The sequence below is a fragment of the Rhineura floridana genome, chromosome 7 (assembly GCF_030035675.1).
Source record: "Rhineura floridana isolate rRhiFlo1 chromosome 7, rRhiFlo1.hap2, whole genome shotgun sequence".
Lineage (NCBI taxonomy): Eukaryota > Metazoa > Chordata > Lepidosauria > Squamata > Rhineuridae > Rhineura > Rhineura floridana.
In genome coordinates this window covers 74,791,039-74,810,424 of record NC_084486.1, presented here as the reverse complement: position 1 = coordinate 74,810,424, position 19,386 = coordinate 74,791,039, and the positions used below count along the sequence as shown (strand labels likewise).

Genomic DNA, 19,386 nt, shown 5'->3' with positions numbered 1-19,386 from the left:
CTACCTACCTCTTCATCCCTGATAGGGCATCACCATACCTTGATTATTTGCTCTGTTTCTTAATTCAGAGGCACATCTTTGCTACTCCAGCATTTTGATTTATTGTATAAGGTATCTCTACACTCACCTCTGTAGTCTCTTAGTAAGGAATCCTATACTTGGAAGGCTATAGAAGCTTTTACTGAAGCTTGATTTCTATTCTCTAGATGCAGGAGGAACCCTAAGTCTGGATGCTGTATGAATTGTAGGCCTCTTTTATTCATAAGTCCCTTGTGCAGCAGTAGTAATTTATTTAACAGGTAGCAGAAAAATAATAAAAAGAAACCTCTTGCATGTCATAAATGGAATTGTGTCTTTCAGCACGCCTCCACAGCTTGTGGCCAAACATAGAGGATCTGAAGTCAGTTAGCAAAATCAGGGTTGATTGAATTCCCAACAAGCTACAATATGTGTAGCTAATATGTCATTTTTAACTTGTTTGACCACAGATTGTGTAGTCCTGCCTTGCACTGGGGGGTAGGTATACCAGAATGGCAAATCATAACAAGTGAGGAAGGGAGAGGGGAATTTAAAGTGTGGCCTACTTTATGGACATTTCCTGCAGGTTTTATTCAAATGAATGCTGGTTAAAGGGGAATAATACTTGAAGGATTACACCTTTCCCTTTTCCAAAGTGAAAGGCTCTATCAGTATAACTGATTAACTAAATCACTGCCAAGCTAACCTGGGTAAAACAGACTTGTTTAATAATAAATAACCTGCATCAATTGACATACTTTAATTGGCTGACGTTTTCTGAGGTTTGAATGTGAATAATGCACACTGTATTACTGACATACTGTTGTGCTTGTGGTTCTGTTTTCTTTCTCTCTTCAGTGGCATGCATTATCCAGAGAAGAACAAGCTAAATATTATGAACTAGCCAGAAAGGAACGGCAGCTCCACATGCAGCTCTACCCCGGCTGGTCCGCACGGGATAACTATGTAGGTGGCTATGTAGGTGGAATTTTTTTCAGTAGTAGAGCTTGTAGACAAGTACTGCTGTTATCTGCTGAAGTACACCCACACACGGAAGACAAGCACTACCAATCCGGTAATTCTAGCGGATATTTTGGTTTTGTCGCCAACCCAATTGGATACAATTGGCACCCATTCAGCTGAGGTGTTTCAGTAGAGCTCTGTAAGGAACAAAATTCTGGCAGCGTGTTTCCCATCAGGACACCAGCTTTTGTGCAATTTACAAACAAAAAAGAAAAGAGCTCCTTCTCTATTATCACCTTCGTCTCCTTCCCCAACCCCCCAAATTAGTGCCTTGTTGTATACCTGTGTGAGAGTATAGTGGAAAGTGGAAGAATGGCTTACCCTAGCTGCAGAGAAGGACTGACAAAGACTTGGAAGTCTTGCTCTCAAGTGGGGCTAAATAAATTATTCCACCCTCTACTGTGTTATATTATTGCACTATTGTCTGTCATGGTCACATTTTTTAATAAAATGCTTTTAATTAATTTCTTTACCAAATACCTCAGTGCTAGCTATTTGGGATCTGTTCCTGTACTATTCTCATTTGCTGTGCTTTCCTATGAGTTATCCTAAATGTGGCTGCCCTACCAAATGGGTGCTTAAACCAGAATGTCGTGTAAGCACTATTAGTTGAAGTAGACTTTGACAGGCCTCTTGGCAGATAGTTCTACAAAGAGCCATAACTGAGAAGGAGATGCTTTATGTCTCTTTGGATGACCAGATGCAAGGGAAATCCTGTAGCTTTAGGAATTATATTGGAGAGATGATACCTTTTCCAATCTTAACATGAGAAGCTGAACCTCTGAAACTCATTCTTCATACAGTTGTAAAAGGTACAGAATCCCTGACATCCTTTGCCTCTTGTCATTATATTGTTCCTGCCAATCTTTCATCTCTTATTGCCAAGACTCTGATATGCACTGTACTTAGCAATTTTGTTGGTTCGTACTGTATCATTCTTTCTTTAGACTGCAGCCCTCTGCACACTTTCCTGGGAGTAGGCCCCACAGAACTCAGTGAGGCTTTCTTCTAAATGCAAGTTAACGTATTTTTACAAAGGCATAAACTTGTCCTTCTATAAATTAGGTAACCTATGTTCTTGTGCAGCTGCATATATCTGTATTCATAAGCCAATTTCTCTGTGTAGAGAGGCACATTGATATGCTAGTAAGCAACATTTCAATAATTCAATTTATTGAGAATAAATCAGATTCTTATGGCATCTTAAATGATAGCAAATGTTAGTATTATGGCACATAAAATGAAATGTTGCTTAACACCTATAATCAACATGTGGTATCAAAATGTTCACATCCTACACTTCTTTCCTCTTCTTTTTTAAAGCTAGCTGTTCTGGCATCCTATTTCTTTGCTTGCTTTTAAACATAAGACAGTAACTGTATACCCTCTTTTGAGGTGATTTTCCTTACAACCCAGGAGTTGTCTCTGACTATCTTTGCCATCACGGAATTTGCTGCCAGGAATGGGCCGGAATGAGGTCATCCCTGGTATTCTGCAATCTAATTCCTCTTGGGAGTTCCTGAGGGAGTAACGTTGGGACGTGCTGTAATGCTTGAAAGGTTTTCAGGAAACGTTTTCTTTGCTTTAGTGACTATGTCACTGACAGATGGGCATGTACAGCGTCTCAAATGTTTAGGACCTTTACATTTGTCCTCAGCATGTGAGCACTGAAAATCCCTTTCTTCTCAAGCTAAAAAGGACAGGATAAGAAAGCTGCTGCGTCCCCAGCAGCTTGAGTCTCTGTCTCCACTTGACCTTCCAGGGGAACTTTACTATAGTAGAAGAACTCAATAGCTTTGGATCACATAAGCACATCATCTACAAGGGTTTTACTTTTCTCTGCACACCACTCAGAATTCTTGGAGTCTATCCTCTCCAGCAGGCTATCTTGGACAACAGCCTTTCTACCGGAAGGAAAACCTTTCTAAAGGAAATGAGTGTGGGGACTGCACTATATATAGTGACCAGATGACCTTCTGCATCCCTTTCATCTTGCTTTTTTGTATCGCACACATAATGGCACCTGCAATACCTAATGAAACGTTGGAGGCTTTTGTGCCTCCAGTAAATACAGTTCTCCAAGAAATACATTTCTTAACTTTTTCACAAATTTAAGTAAAATCAAACATTAGAAATAAAGTGCTTGGTTTCAAATTTTAAGTAATAAATGTGGGGTTTATGCTTTATTATCTAAAACAGCATATAAACCAGAACAAGAATTGTGTATACTCAAGTGACATAATACAATTTGATGTACTACTCCCTGAAGCTAGATAAAAAGTCATTTTACAATAATGTTAATTTTAATTTTTAAAATCATTTCAAAAGTTCACTATATTTCAGCCCCAGGATAGATTCAGTTTCCAGTAGCCTTGCTTTTCAATCTTTGTGGCGCTACAAAAATGTATTTGATGAGCAGGATATAAATATACCAGTACCTCAGAGATTAATCCAAGTTCATGGAGATCCATCATTTGTGGGAGCTGGAGCCTCTCTACAGATTGTGTATTTGTCAGAGCTCTGAGGTTTTTGAGCTTTTAGCGCTACAGAAATTCCGGCAGTTTCATATGCAGCATCTACATGGAAGCGTCAGTTCATGGTGACACCATGTGAACATGACCCAGCTTATAGTTATTTATAAAAGGAACCACTTTTTCATACAATACATTATTAACATTTATTATCACAAGATGTGATGTCTCCTAGCTTAGATTGGTTTTAATTAATGGAGGATTGGTCAATAGCTATTAGTCATGATAACAAATCAAATCTCCATGTTCAGAGGCTATAGGTGTCTGATTAGCTGAAGACAAGCAATGGAACAGAGAGATGTTGTCTTCATTTCTTGGTTGTAAGCTATCCAGAGGCATCTCACTGACCACTGTTGGAGAGTGAATGTTACAGTAGATGGAGGCTGGTCTAGCTTAAGGTAATGCTTTTGAAACTGTAAAAGCCAGCAATTTTGACAGAACTCTAACAAAATACCTTTATATATATATATATATATATATATATATATATATATATATATATATATATATATATATATATATATATATATATATAGCCTTCCTCCAACATTTTCACATTTAAAAAAATTTATTGGGTTCAGAAATTTGTTCCTGAGAAAATGTGGAAGGGTGTTGTTTGTCAACTTTATCCATATAAACACAGTCTTTCTAGCTTGGATTGAAAAGTCAACAAAGCTATTTGAATAGAAAAAATCACTTGTCAGATATTTTTGATAGATTACTTTCAGAGAGGAGAATAGTTTTTCTATACTTATTACAAGTGTCAGATTTGGTGATCTGAATATACTTTTCTACAAGCTCTCTTGTTATTTGATAGTAAAGGAAGTTGATCAAGTAGAAACTTATAGTTGCATGACTTTTGTGAAAAAACTCTTGAATTTCCCATCTCTGCCTCTGGAAGGAATAAGTCAGTTATGTTCAGTTGTTCCAGTCCCATTCACCCAACAATAAATTCTCCATGAAATATGTTTATCAGCCTGCTATCCTTGGCATAAAATTTACTTTTGTTGGTAGAATAAATAATCCTATTATGTATTTTAAACCTATAATTGTTTCAATAATATTGTATAAACATAGTAAAAAAAGTTGCTCCTTGCTTATGCAGTACACAACTGAAACAACCTTCTTATTGGACTCCTCTCTGAAATTATTAATGAAAGAGCTACTGAGACATTAGTCTTTTTGGATATTGAATATGGTAGTACAGCTGAAACACCAGTTCCATTCTGCAGATCACTTGATATGTGGTAGAGATTAAGTTGAGGCTTAACCAGAGTAGGTAATTATTCAGTTGCTGTAATATTGCTACAAACTTCATGGCAGGTGCACTAAATCTTAACAAAACAAGCAAGCACAGACACAGCCTTCCTTCTATCTCCAGAAGTTTTCCTGAACAAAACTTTACTTGTCACATCCAGATTGGCAGGGTACCAGTTTACAGCCAGAATGAGCAAGGAGGTTCAAAGGCCTTATGCCTGAAGACCTGCATGGGCTACATTTTCAAAAAGAACATTCACATTTCCTTACTGGTACATTCAAGGGAACATAAACATCATAGTAGGCATGCTGAGTTGAAACCCAAAATGAATCATTGAAGTGGGAACTAGACCAAGCTGCTGAAGAGAAGACATCACAGATCTAGGGAAGCCTCTCACCTACCTACCTTAGGGTTATAAGCAGTTCTTCACTAAACCCACAAGCTTTTTCATTCTAAGAATGTTATTTCAGTTTATGCGCTGATGAACAGAGTATCTAGTCCCTGTCACTCCCCTGTGAATTTCTATTAATATCTCCTTATTAGAAGCAGAACATGTAAGTGATCACCATGCTAACCTTGCTGCTCACAGCCAATAAAACAAGATGAGACTGAGCAGCACTTTGATGTTTGCTGAATGTTGTCAGTATGGAATGGAAAGTTACATTAGCCCTATTCAGACATTAGCCCTATTTAGGCATTATACTGATGAGGAAGAACACATGAAAGGGGAGAGGTTCTGCTTGTTTAGGCCTTCAAGGTTCTTTATCACACAAGGAGATTACTGAAGTAAAAAAGATCCTCACTGCAGACAGTTGTGGTCTGACTTGTGAGGAACAATGGGGGTGGAACTAGCATACTTATCCCCATTTTCCTGCTCGTGCATTTCATTTCCTCATTAGTATCTAACACCTGCAAAGGGCTACTGTTGTTTTCTTTCTTGGCGTATCAGAAATAAGAATGATGTTTCCTTAAGATTCATAGAGAAGTGGGGCCTTATTACAGCAATTCCATTGTCTTCCATTTATCCATAGGGTAAATTTCTTGGGAAAGTGGTCCTGCCTTACACAAATTTGCAGTTTATTTTTACTTTATTTGTGAGATTTTCTCAGATATTGTAGAGCATAGTTTGGGTACAACATTTTCCTCCAGTCCTATTTGTTCTGACTGTGAATGAAGAGCAAAATAATGTCCTGATTATTTATGTAACCCAATGTAATCTTTATAGTTGACCAGTTTTGGATTCTTTACTGGAAGTAAATTATGCTCTGACACCATTCTAATCAGTAAAGTTCTATATCAGTAGTCTTCAACTTTTCAGATCCAGGAGCCACTTTTAACTTGGAACATGCACGTGAAGACTGATTTTTTAATTTTTGTATCTTATATTTGTATGCTGCTATTGTAACCCACCTTGGATTAGGGTGCAACCTGGCAGTAGGACCTGATCCACAAGTTGAAGACGAATGGTCTACATTATATATGCTTTATAGAACCATCTTTGTTTTTCCTGATTTTTTTTTTAAACTGGTTTGTTTAGCTGTGGAAAAGTAACTGTCTGAGCAAGCACTTTCTACATGTAACAAGGCAACCGTTTCTAAATTTTATATTTTGCTAAATATCCTGAATATTAGATGGGGAAAGTACTGTTGGGATTTTTATGCATGTTGTCATTACAGGTGCCTCATCAGTCCTGGGCCTTCCGTCTTCCTCTTTGTATGTCAGTTATGATGTTAAGATTGTTGAAGTATTCCTGTGACTAGAATGAAATGTTAAGAAGGTGTGCAATTTAAGCCGCTGAAAGCACTGTATTGCCACACATACTGAAATGTTTTCAGCTGTATACAATTCTAGCAGGCTTTGCAAAACAGTCCTTTCCTCTTGCCTCATTTTGAAAGAAGGTTTTGTAACTATCCTTTCATGTACTTGTGTTTCATTCAGGGCAAAAAGAAGAAAAGGAAAAGGGACAAACAGCCAGGAGAGACCAACGGTAAGTAAAATGTTTTATTTATTCCTTAGAGGAGCAATGAAAGCCATAAGTTATTAATACTGTGTATTAAGAAGAAAGTTAGAAATCTCCCACCTTTCTTTCTACAGGGCCATTACTATGTCCAGATTTTTTTTGTTCAATTTTAAGTACACTTAAATCAATTTCTTTTTGCCCACCTTTTAAAATTAGTAGCCAAGTAAATGCATGAATAGCATATTGTAACATAGTTACATTTGTACATAATGACTGCAGAGCCATTAATGGTAGAGCCATAGTTTGTTAATGCCTGTGCCATTATTATCAAAGGTGTGTGTATGTGTGTGTGCATGTGTGTGAGTTTGATATTAATCCGGGCTGTTTCTGTGTGATCTGATGCATGCCTTTACAGTGGTATAATTGCAGCCATCTTTTTTAAATTAAGGAGGTTTGCCATTCTCTCTAGAAAATTAGAAATACTGCATAGGCAATCTCATAGTCAATTTTGAAAAAGCCCTGATTAATTTTTCTTTGAAGCCTTTGTATAATTTGTTCTTTTTTTTCAGAACACAGCGAATGTTTCCTAAATCCTTGCCTTTCACTTCCTCCGATTACAGGTGCTAATGTCATTTTCAGCCATTTAAAATAGTTTTGTAAATTGCTTTTATTTTTTATCCTGCCATTTTAGATTTGATTAACATTTAAACATGGACATTAAAAATAAATTTATTATTCACACGTTTGTAGTGTAAATACATATCTATATTTATAATGTGCTAGGATTGGTAGTTTTTTGTTTTATTTCTGATTTGTTGTTCATTACCATTGCGATTAAACAGTAATGCAGTAAAAATAACTCATTTGTACTAACTGTGCAAATTGAATATGCAGTATTTCTTTAAAGAGACTGATATAAGCTAGAAAAAGCTTAATAATGAACCTCCTTAATCTAATGGCATTTTACGCGGCACCCACTAAGTCTTCTCATGCCAGCATGCATCTACTCAGACATATCCGTTGTTATTCACCAGCTTTACTTGCTTCCATGCTTCTGACCATTTTATTTCCGGCTGAAACTAACATATCCATTTTGCTGTCTGCTTATTCTAAGCCATTTCTTTTTTCCCCTTTTTTTAATTATTAAAAAAAATACAAATTCAATGTTACTCCCAAAGCTGCATTATCCTCCAAAAGACCATTTTCTTTACTCCATTTTGTTTTAAGTGTGAAGAAGAAAGCATGTTAGATATTTCTGTACTAAGCTTTTCCGCCCCCAGCCCTCCCCCCCCATATTTCTATATCTACAGAGCTCTCCACCAAATATTGTTCCCACACAAACCTTTAGTATTTCTCTGGGGCTTGTATAGGAATAGCAGATCGGTTGTACCATCTTGAATTAAATTCAACTTCCCCATCTATTTTTTTTAAAGAGAGTCCTTTCCAAAGGGATACTGCAGCTTTAATTGCAACAGCTAATTTCAAGAGTTTGATAGATGTGATAATCACTATTTTAAAAAATAAAACAATCAAAAGTTGATATTTTGCAGTTAATAATGAGGTCATTGATTTTTATTTCCTTTTTATTTTAATTTTTTTTCTTATTTTTCTTTTTTCTTTTCTCTCTCTCTCTCTCTCTCTCTCTCTCTCTCTCTCTCTTTTCCTGCTTGCTTCTTTCTTGACCTCATTCAGACCTGAGCGCTCCTAAGAAATGCCGAGCGCGCTTTGGCCTTGATCAACAGAATAACTGGTGCGGTCCCTGCAGGTGTGTATAGTCTTCCCCCGACTTGCTATGGCTGGTTTTGCAGCTGGTTTATTTGGTACTTCCCCCTGCCCCTCCCTCTTCTCCTGCTTTGTTGCTTTGTAGCTCTGTGTTGTGATCTAGAAGACACAAGGGAGTGGGACGCTGCTGTGAATGATCATCTCTTTCTGTTTAAAGGATTTTGCTGCCCCCCCATTTTTGTTTCCTCCACCCACCTCCTCACTGCCGCTAGCTGAAAAATTCCCACTATAAGACAGCATCAGCCTAGGCCTGCACACACAATCCTACCCTCCTCTCTGGAAAATTGCATATCTTTTTATAAAACATTGCAATATATCCTTTGATATCACAGTGCAGAGTTCAACAGAGAAGACATAGGGCTAAGTGAAGAGAATGCACAGCAGGCTTAGGCATTGTAGGTGTGTGTCGCCTTGCAGAGATCCTTTTTCTTTCATGCCCTTTGGTCTGAGAGATTGCCAAATGAACTGAGAGAAATGTTAGCTGTAGCTAAGATTTCACATCCAACTGAGCTCTATCCACCATTGTGTTGTATTTTTTTGTGTTTACCTTGTGCTAACAGATGCAAATACTCCAAAGAAGTGTCGGGCATTGTTCGGGCTTGACCGACAGAGTTTATGGTGCAAACCGTGCAGGTATACTACCCATTAGGCATTTGGGAACTAAAAGCATTCTGTCATCTTAGTGTTACATGTGTGGTTTATTTTTAACCCCTTCTCCCTTCCACTTCCTGCCTTCCTTGCTTCTACATCGATTGCTAATATTTGATCTTCAAAATTCTTTGCTAATTCAATGCCAATTTCTTTTCTTTCTTGACCAATAACCTCTCTTTTGGTAGTAGAACCAGGAGTTGGTACACACACCCCAAAATGCAGAAACTAACATTTCTTGGTCAAACAAGTGTGTTAAGTGAACATTTATACAAGCTTTTATGTGTATGCTCTCAGCCTCCAAAGGATATATCATTTGCAGCACAGGTATTTTCACCATGACTAAAAAGGAAGCAAATTAGAATTTGAGCTTGGATCCAAGCATTAATACCTTGGGAGTCTATTTAATAAATTCATCTGTATGTTTTTAAATCAATCTAGTGTGCTTCTGAAAGCTTATCTTAGTCCTAAAATTTATATTTGGCACATTCATAAGGTGCCTGGGAAAAATCTTTGCAGTTGTACACTTGAGACTGGCCTGTTAACATTTCCTTGGCAAGTTGTTGTGTGATTTTAATCAAGTTTTAGGGCATTATTCTGCATTGCTCAGCTTATGCATTAGTGGCATCAAAGACCAAAACATTTGTAACAACCCATGTTCTACTGCAGGTAGCTCCATGGATAAATTCAGGACACACTTGTCTCTTGGTGAAGGGAAGCAAACTATCTCTTGTTACATTCTTTTTTCCCTTAATGTGGTTAAATTTGTTATTTCTCTGTTCTGATCCAAGCAGTCTTTGAATTTGGAATATTATGATGGTAGGTATTTCAGTCCAACACACACTCTTTTCTGTATGTAGTGCTTCCCTCCTCACCTTTCCCTTTGATTCACACCCATACCATGTGCTTCATTTTGTTTTTTTTAGAAAATAGAGCAGTTGTTCTTATATGCATGCTGATTCTGTTAGTTCTGTGATGCCAAGCTGTAGACATCGACTGAAAATGTACTGTACATCTAATTGTTAGATAAACGTTCGTGCATTGTCCTTTGAGGACTGCATTCCACCTAAACTCTGTGACACCCCCCCCATCAGATGCATGCTTAAGCACTGTGATTGTGTGACAGGAGCAGTAATGATAGCAAAGGTTGTTTTCATCACAGATGGTTCAATACTTTTGAAAACTATAATTTCAAGAAAAGAATTAAACAATAGTTAGAACAGCTAGATAACAACTTAAGCTTTGAAAAATGAGAACTTCTTAATAGATGTACTACTCTGTGTTTAATTAGGCTTATCTGCTGCTTATTTTAGTACATAGAGACAAAGGCAACCATTTTTATATTTGTCAAAATTAGAATGCTGAGTGAGGGTAGTAACTAGGCTCTAAATCCCTAAACAGTAAAGGGACTATTTTGAACTGAGAGAGGCCAGCAATGCTGGCTCCACCCATGTGACTCAGACAACACAAATGGGACACAGACAAAGGGCTCCCTAGCCATCTTTCTTGCAGGATGAACAGTAATAGACATTTTGGCAAACACCCTCTTTTGGGCATTTCAGGTTCACTGCCATTTTTACCTGTGTTTTGGCTTGTGCATAGGTCTGAAGTTAATAGACCCCTCTTCTGTTCACACTGAGGGGAGAAGAGATGAAAGATCTCTTTGGGTTGGGAAAAAGTGACCAAGATCCCTAACTGGGCATGGAGAAGAGGTTGGGATCAGGGGAGTCAAGATAGGATGCCTTTGGGGATAAGATTTAGCTCCAGGTCTCCAGTTACCTGTCCCCAATATTTGCATCTGTTACTGTAGCCATTATTATTTGACAGTTCTAAAATAACATTAACTGTTTTAAAGTCATATTTAAAGAAGCTCTTCTTTATGATCTGTAATATTTTCAGTTCAATGACCCTTGAATTGCTTGTGATGAGAAAGGAACGCTTTCTTATCACACTATTTTCAGCTTAACATAATTTCAGTTTAGTTCAAAAAAGCTTTTTTTGTGTGCTGGGAACTTGAAAATGACATTCTTGACACTACAGAGCATGCAAATTAACTGTGCAAAAAGTTTTTTAGCAAACTTTATTGCAATAAACTTTAATAAATTACTTGAAACACTGCAGGTCATCACTTTCCCTCTCTTTGTCTTTGGCTTGACTCCAGTGTCTCATTTGTTCTAGGGATAGATTGTACATTGCAGAGTTCAATAACAGAGCAGATACTGTCAATAACAGTAACATGAATTTCCAGGAAGTGGTTTCAGGGTGCATTTTACTGATAATAAAAATGAGGAGAGTTATGACAATGTTATTATTAGTTAGTACTTAATATTCCAAATATGCATTAGTCTCTGGAGATATGCAAGTATCATGGCCCACACTTCACGTGTGCATCATAGATAGGGCATTACTGTCTAGAACACAGAGTTCAATACTTTAAAAGTCAGTTAAATTAGGTATGATGGTCGTAGACTAAAATTTGCCTTTCTGCAGCTGTTTCCAGTGCTATCATAGTTAGGTCAACCATTACACAATAAATACAAAGTACCTTCAGTTTTAATCCCAGATTTTGCTTCACATGATGTCATCTACACTAGATTAAAACATAGGTACTAAACATTTACCACTTGCCTCAGAGGACAGTAATTCACTTTTTGAATGTACTTTCGAGCTAAATATTTTGGCCATAATCCACCAGATCGAAAGTGCAAAAAAGGAGCTTTGTATATTCAGTGTCTTATCCAGAGCTGTGCTTATCTTTTGCAGTTCTATGGCTGCACTGTATAAGCACAGAAAATGGTGTTGGATGCCGAGTGAGGCGTCCTAAGATTTATTTATTTTTAAAAGGAAGTTGCTAGTCCTTATGGTTTTGAAGACACTGCCAGCATTCTGAATTTCCAAATGTTGACCAGTGGCAAGCTGGAAGGAAAGGACATCTATGGCTTCCATAGCACTTTGTCCCTTGTCATGAGTAATAGAATAAATTGTTCAAAAATAAGGAAATATATGTTAGATATTTGTTTGGTATTATAATAATATAATAATAATATAATAATAAAATTTTATTTTTGAGTCGCCTATCTGGCCGAATAAACGGCCACTCTAGGCGACGTACAACAACATAAGAAAATACAATATAAAAACAAGAGGAACACAATGAATAGTTATCTAAATCCCTCATCCAGTTAAAACATTAAAACTAACCCACCCCAGAGATATTGTAGGCCTGCCTGAATAACCAGGTCTTCAATGCTCGGCGGAAAACTGCCAGGGAGGGGGCATGACGCAGATCGAAAGGAAGGGAATTCCAGAGGGTGGGGGCAACAATCGAAAATGCCCTCTCTCTGGTCCGCACCAGCCTCGCTGTTTTGATTGGCGGAACCGAGAGAAGGTCTTGCGTGGCTGATCTTGTCAGGCGGCATAATTGGTGATGCTGGAGGCGCTCCTTCAAATAAACTGGGCCGAAACCGTATAGGGCTTTAAAGGTCAATAACAACACCTTGAATTGGGCCCGGTAAACAACTGGCAGTCAGTGTAGATCTTCTAACACCGGAGTGATGTGATCACGACGGTGGCTGTTCTTAATCAAACGAGCAGCCGCATTCTGTATCAGTTGTAATTTCCGGACCGTTTGCAAGGGTAACCCCACGTAGAGCGCATTACAGTAGTCTAAGCGAGAGGAGACCAGGGCATGTATCACACGTGGGAGCAGGTGGGAAGGAAGGTAGGGTTGCAGTCTCCATATCAGATGAAGTTGATACCAAGCTGCCCGGCTCACTGCCGAAACCTGAGCCTCCATGGACAGCTGGGAGTCAAGAATGACCCCAAGGCTGCGAACCTGGTCTTTCAGGGGCAACTGTACCCCATTCAACACCAGGTCTATATCCCCCAACCTTCTCTTGTCTCCCACGAGTAATACCTCGGTCTTATCGGGGTTCAGTTTCAGCCTATTCCTTCCCATCCATTCACTTACGGATTCCAGGCACTTGGACACGGTATCCACAGCCAACTCTGGTGAGGACTTAAACGAGAGATAGAGCTGAGTGTCATCCACATATTGGTGACACTGCAACCCAAATCTCCTGATGATGCCCCCCAGCGGCTTTACATAGATGTTAAATAGCATAGGGGAGAGGATAGAACCCTGTGGCACTCCACAATTGAGAGGCCAAGGGTCTGAAACCTCATCCCCTAATGCTACCCGTTGTTGCCTGTCTGAGAGATAGGAATGGAGCCATCGTAAAACAGTGCCCCCTATTCCCAATCCCTCTAGGCGATCTAAAAGGATACTGTGGTCGACGTTATCAAAAGCTGCTGAGAGGTCCAGGAGGACAAGGAAGGTATATTCTCCCCTATCCAATGCCCTCCTCATATCATCCACCAGGGCGACCAAGGCTGTTTCAGTTCCATGTCCAGTCCTGAAACCCGATTGGAATGGGTCTAGATAATCTGTTTCATCCAAGTGTCTCTGTAGCTGTTTTGCCATCACTCGCTCAATCACCTTGCCCAAGAATGGTAAATTTGAGACTGGGCGGAAGTTGTCCAACACATGGGGATCCAAGGAGGACTTTTTCAAGATGGGCTTTATTACTGCCTCCTTGAGGGCTAATAGAAACATTTGTTAGATATTATAGAATTCAAGCTTTCTTGGCACCAATTGTTTTCAGACAGACTATGTATTATCCTGGCGTTGCTACTTATTTTCTAAGAGTCACATGCTGATGATCTATTGTTCACTCAGCTATCAATCTGTACCTAATATATTGGATTGGGGGTACAACAATAATCACACATATCCTAAGAAACATTGGTTTCTGTTGTCCTTTATTCCATAGAGACTGGTTTGACTGAACCATACTGGACCAGAGACTGATTTTGAAATGATATTTAGAAATGAATAGCAGCAAACAATAACAACCAAAACACCACTTGCAGTAATTATGCTATATTTTGCCATAGCGTGATCTGGGTTTTCTTGGCCGAACGCTGCAGTGAAATCCTTATATTGTAAAGATGAGTGGGTATTAGGGAGGCGGAGGAAACTGAATTTGGGCACTGATCCCAGTCCCATGAAGGAGAACATTTCAGACATGTATAGTTACATCATCAAAACAAAAATCCATCTCAAATCTTATTGGCTTCTTATGAGCTTACCATTGTAGGTTATGTCTGTGATCATCAAGTCTTTTAGCAAAGAGATGCATCTGTGAAGTTGAATTTGGTGGGAGAGATTACATCTAGAGACCATTAATCCATAAAGTGTATGCATGCACACATGTGGCCTTTTACCCTTTGTGCTGCATGGCCTGCCAGAGCCTTGTACCAAGAGTATGCTGAGTTATCCAGAAGGTCCCAATGATGTTTACAGGTAGAGCTGTGTGTACTATTTGGAAAACACTGCCTTGTTAGGCAAGATAGGAGTATTTTGCATGCTGATATTGAACATAAAATGGGATCCCCTAAATATTAGCACCACTCTGTTAATATAATCTTGCTTATTTCCCATGGGTTGGTTAAAAAAAATGCTGCTTTGAACTGTTGATATGGTAACATTGCCTCCTTTCTGCCTGAAGGGACTAATTAAAGAGTAAGACATAAAGAACATGAAATATTTCAGGCTAGTGGATTACATCAATTTCTTGCTAATAGATTTCCAGTTTTTATTACTTTAGGTAGGAGACATCTAGCAAGGTTCTGTTTAGAGCCCACCAATTACTTTTTTTCATCTTTTAACTTGCCTTAATAAAGCATGGTTTGCTGTTGCCTGCCATCTTGTTCTTTCTCTTCCCTTTTATTTTTCTGCTCATTGTTTATTATTTTCTACTCTGTGCTTTTTTGCTTTTAATTCTTAAAGTTTTATGTGCATGGCTCTCTTAGTTTCTAGCATGTAATGATCAGCAGTCTAAAATGGTTAAAATTCTCCGCTGCCCTAACAATTAACTTTGCTGTTTGGAACTCTGGGCAGAACCTTAATCTCATTTTTGAAGGGAAAATAAATTAATCTGTTGCCTTCCAGAAATCTTTAGGAATGAAATATAGCAAGCTGGCTGGTATTCCTAGCAATCTGTTTAATGTGATCCATTTTGAAGCTCCCTTATACCAAGTCGATCTTGCTCATTATTGTGTTACACTGACTGGCAGCAGCTTTCAGGGGGTTCAGACAGGTTTTTCTCCCAGCCCGATCTGGAGATGCCAGGGGTTGAACCTGGGACATCTTAAAAGAAAGCATTAATACATGAAAGATTAAAGATGTAGGGGCAGATAGCTACACACGTACAAGTATCAGTGAAGTGAAAAGAAGATAGTTACATGAGAGTAGTGCTGGGTGGAATGCACTCTGAAGTAGACATATTTCACTTGGATTTGAATACTTGATATTGTTACTTTTCTGGTATTTTATACAGTTACACTCGTGGAAAATTGCACTAGCTGACCTTTATAATTCTAGGCATGGGTCAGCTTGGAATCATTGTCTTTATTCTTCACATCGCTGGGAACATTGATTAGCTGAAACACAGGGTCAACTTCTAATGGCCACACAAGCTTCCCTACCTTTCACCTTTTTTGAAAGCCTCAGCTGAGAGTCTGATGATGCAAATGTGCAAATGAACATCAGTTGAGTAAGATGCCTTGTATTACTCCAACATGAGGCTGTGTTTGCTATGACCAGTTTTTAGAATCAGTTTGCCATGTGGGAGTCTGCTCTATAAGATGCATCCATTGTATGCGTAATATTTTTGTTCTGCCACTAGGCATTTCTGAATATTAGGAAGTAGGTGCAATGGGCAGTTGTCATCCTTTATGTAAATTTGATAAGTCAGGGTGGATAGTGGCTTGGTTTAATAGGGTTGATAATTTTTTGTGAACCTCTTAACCATTCTCTTTATGATGATACCTATTGTTGCTTAGTTTGTACACTCAGCCTAACCAAGATTTAATTTTTCTTTGAAGTTCTTTTAAATTTCTGTAAATTAAAACAGAAAACAAACAATCCCTTCCCCCACCCTTACCCTTACCAAAATAAAATAAAATAAAATAAATGAACGTGTGATAATCCACAACCTGCAGGTTATACAACCAGTTATTCTTGTTAATTTGGATGGTATTTCTGTTCACCTTTCTTTTTCTTCATTTTCCACTTTTATTCTTCCTGTTACTCTTTCTTCTTTTTTGTGTGTGACATTTATTTTTATTTTGTTTCTTGTGGTGTGGTTCTAAACAGAAACAAGCAGGAGTGGTAGATCCTCGGCTACAGTTTATCGCAAAGGTGGGGTTTCTTCCAAGGCAGGCAGGGAGTCACTGAAATGAGACTCCAGACTTCAGTCTTTCAGAATGTTTGGTACCAACTGAGAAGAAGTATCTGTCCTTTCTTGTTTATAATGTGAACAGCACAGAATAAATTCATTGCATGCTAAGAGAACATGAACCTGATAACTTTTTAAAAAAGAAAATGCCTAAATGGGACAAAGAGCAAATTCCTCCAGTTAGCAGAAAGACAGATTCCTTGAAGTAACTATTGTCCAAAGGTAGCCAGCAAGGTAATAAGCACAATGGATGTGATTAAACAGAGCCCAGCATAGTTTGTTGATGGCTCTTTGCTTTAGAATTACCTTTTTTCCCCAGTAGAGTCTTTGCCCTTTATTCACAGATAACTCTCTCCCTATTTCTAGGAGAAAAAAAAAGTGCGTTCGCTACATACAAGGTGAAGGCAGCTGCGTCAGCCCACCCTCTTCAGATGGAAGCCTACTAGACTCTCCTCCGTCTTCTCCCAACATGCTAGCCTCCCCCACAAGAGACTCAAAACCACAGACTGAACAAACCCAACCTCTCTCACTCACATTGAAACCTGACCCATTGACACACCTCTCAATGATGCCACCCCCACCTTCCTCCATAGTCCTGACTGAAAGCTCCACTAGCAAATCCAGCGGCCTGTCTGCTAGTAATTGTCAGAACGGGGCATTGGACCATCAGTCTGCCACTTTACACCAGTCAGCACCATCCTCCTCTTTGTTAGCGCAGCCGTCAACATCCTCTTTGCATTCCCATAATTCTTTGGCTGGGACACAGCCTCAGCCACTGTCTCTTGTAACCAAGTCTTTAGAATAGCTTTAGCCTCTTGTAGCCGATTTTAATCTTAATTTTTGTGTCAAGATTACCCTTCTTTTTGTTTATATTTTTTAAAAATTTGTGCCATAAGGCTGGCTACATTAGTTGATGTGTATCGAGTTCATTGGTCAATATTTGACCCATCCTTATTTTAATTTTTTTCTTTTTAAATATGTAGATGGAGAAAAAAAGCCTCATGATTCTGCCAAAATTTTTATCAACAGCTGTTTAAAGTCTTTGTAGCGTTTAAAATATATATATATAAATATATATATACATACTTGTTATGTAGTTCCAATAGCTTAGTTTCAAAGACTGATTTTAAAAATGAAAAAAGCAATTTTGAAGCAGCCTTTGCCGAAGGCGTTGGTTCTTTATTATTTGTATTAAATACGAGCTTGCGAACCAATCATTTTACATCTGGTTTTTAAAACTTTGTAAGGGCACAATGAATGCGGTGCCGCTATTTTTTCCTGTTTTTTTTCCTTTATGTGATATAACTTTTTCTTGTGATGTTACTTGTTATTGTTTAAATGTACAGAAACAAAGGGTTAAAATGTGTTAATATACCTTGTTCCATGGTGTTGCTCTTTTTGGGGGGAGGGAATGCTACTCAACAATTAAAAAGTATCACAACGCTATTGGACCAGTAGTATTTATTGCTTTAGAGATTGCTTGTTGTACCTGTATGTTTGTCCATTTTTTAAAAAAAAAGTTTTCCTTTTTTTTCTTGAAACGTGTAAAGTTTTTTCCCCCTTAGTGTAAGCATCATATATATAACAACTCATTTGTACAAGGTTTTTTTAAGTTTATATATAAATGTGTGTATATATATATTTTTGTTGGTTTCTTTTTTGTTTTGTTTTAATTTTTTTTCTGTCATACAGTTGCCACCAAATGGACATTTGCAGATGGATCAAATAGTGTAAAAATGCTTTAAAAGCCATTACATGAAATAAGACTTGAAAATTTAACATGGGCCTTTTTAGCAATGCTGTTGGAAAAACAGCAGTTTCTCATTCAGAACTGCAGGTGACTTCCCCTGCCACTGGTAGGCTGTGAGCAAAACTTCTTATGTGCCAAAATTCTCGGTGATTTTCTCTTTTCCCAACAATTTTTATGCTGTATTTTTTTGTTTTGTTCATCCTGTTTTGCTGTGATGTTACATAGGTAGATATGTATGTAGTTTTTAATGTCACCTATTACAGACGTGTTTGGTAGCAGATTGTCCAGAAAGCATTTAAAAATGAAGAGGTATAAACCCTAAAGGGCCAAATTCTGTATATTAGAGTATTCATAAAAGGAAAAATCAGACTGCCACTTTTATGTACACTTACTACATACAGGTAGGTAGCGAACCTTCAGAAAAAAAACTAGGCATGTTGATGTTGCAAATTTTTAAAAAGAAGATAAATGCTGTATAAAGCTGAAAAAATGTTCATCCAGTGCCATTGTAGTTGACATGAAGCGATTGTAAAACTGTCTCCAGTTTTCTTCTATGGTTTATTAAGATGCTAACTATGACATTTTTTTGTGAATCCTTTGAATGTTTCCTAACAGTTGTGATGTTACTGTTCCGTTTTATTGCTCTTATTCCAATTTTTTCATTTCTAATGGTTTGGAAGCCATTTTTGTAATGAATAAATGTCCATGCTGTACAGTATCTGTAGCATGCAGTTCTGGATTAATAAAAGCAACTTAGTATGTGCAGATGGACTTGAAGCTCATTTACCTATAGGTTTTATTGAATTCCCCACCCCCTCAGCCAAGGGTTTCAATGGGATGTGTTTTGTGTCTGTCTGTCTCAGGAAAACAGCTAGAAAATTTGTTTATAGATTGTTGAATAAACCAACTAATAGATTAGGGCAGTTGTTAAATATTTCTTGATGACCTAGTCCTGAGGTTATTATGAACAATATGGGATTGGCCCAAGACCAGCCAGCTGCTATATTTATTCACTAAACACAGATAGGCAGTTGTGACTGAGAGATTGTGACTTACCAGAAATAGACAATCTGAACTAAATTTGAACCCAAAATCTAATACTTCGTCCTTAAACC

At 38.0% G+C, this 19,386-nt stretch overlaps 1 protein-coding gene across 32 annotated transcripts in view; it reads left to right on the top strand.

Moving 5' to 3' along the window:
* TCF7L2 (transcription factor 7 like 2) overlaps nucleotides 1-19,036 on the top strand; it is a 269,506-nt gene extending 250,470 nt beyond the window's left edge. For 5 of the 32 annotated variants that reach the window (XM_061635983.1, XM_061635985.1, XM_061635988.1 and 2 more), the window contains 3 exons: nucleotides 877-984; nucleotides 6,769-6,817; nucleotides 16,888-17,059. In XM_061635983.1, the coding sequence (XP_061491967.1) occupies nucleotides 877-984; nucleotides 6,769-6,817; nucleotides 16,888-16,967 (237 nt within the window). In that variant the 3' untranslated portion in view covers nucleotides 16,968-17,059. Of the gene's footprint in view, nucleotides 1-876; nucleotides 997-6,768; nucleotides 6,818-7,359; nucleotides 7,411-8,482; nucleotides 8,556-9,132; nucleotides 9,207-16,887 lie in introns of those variants that run through there. The other 27 variants (XM_061635954.1, XM_061635972.1, XM_061635958.1 and 24 more) reach the window with 21 other exon arrangements.
* Nucleotides 19,037-19,386: the final 350 nt, after the last annotated feature.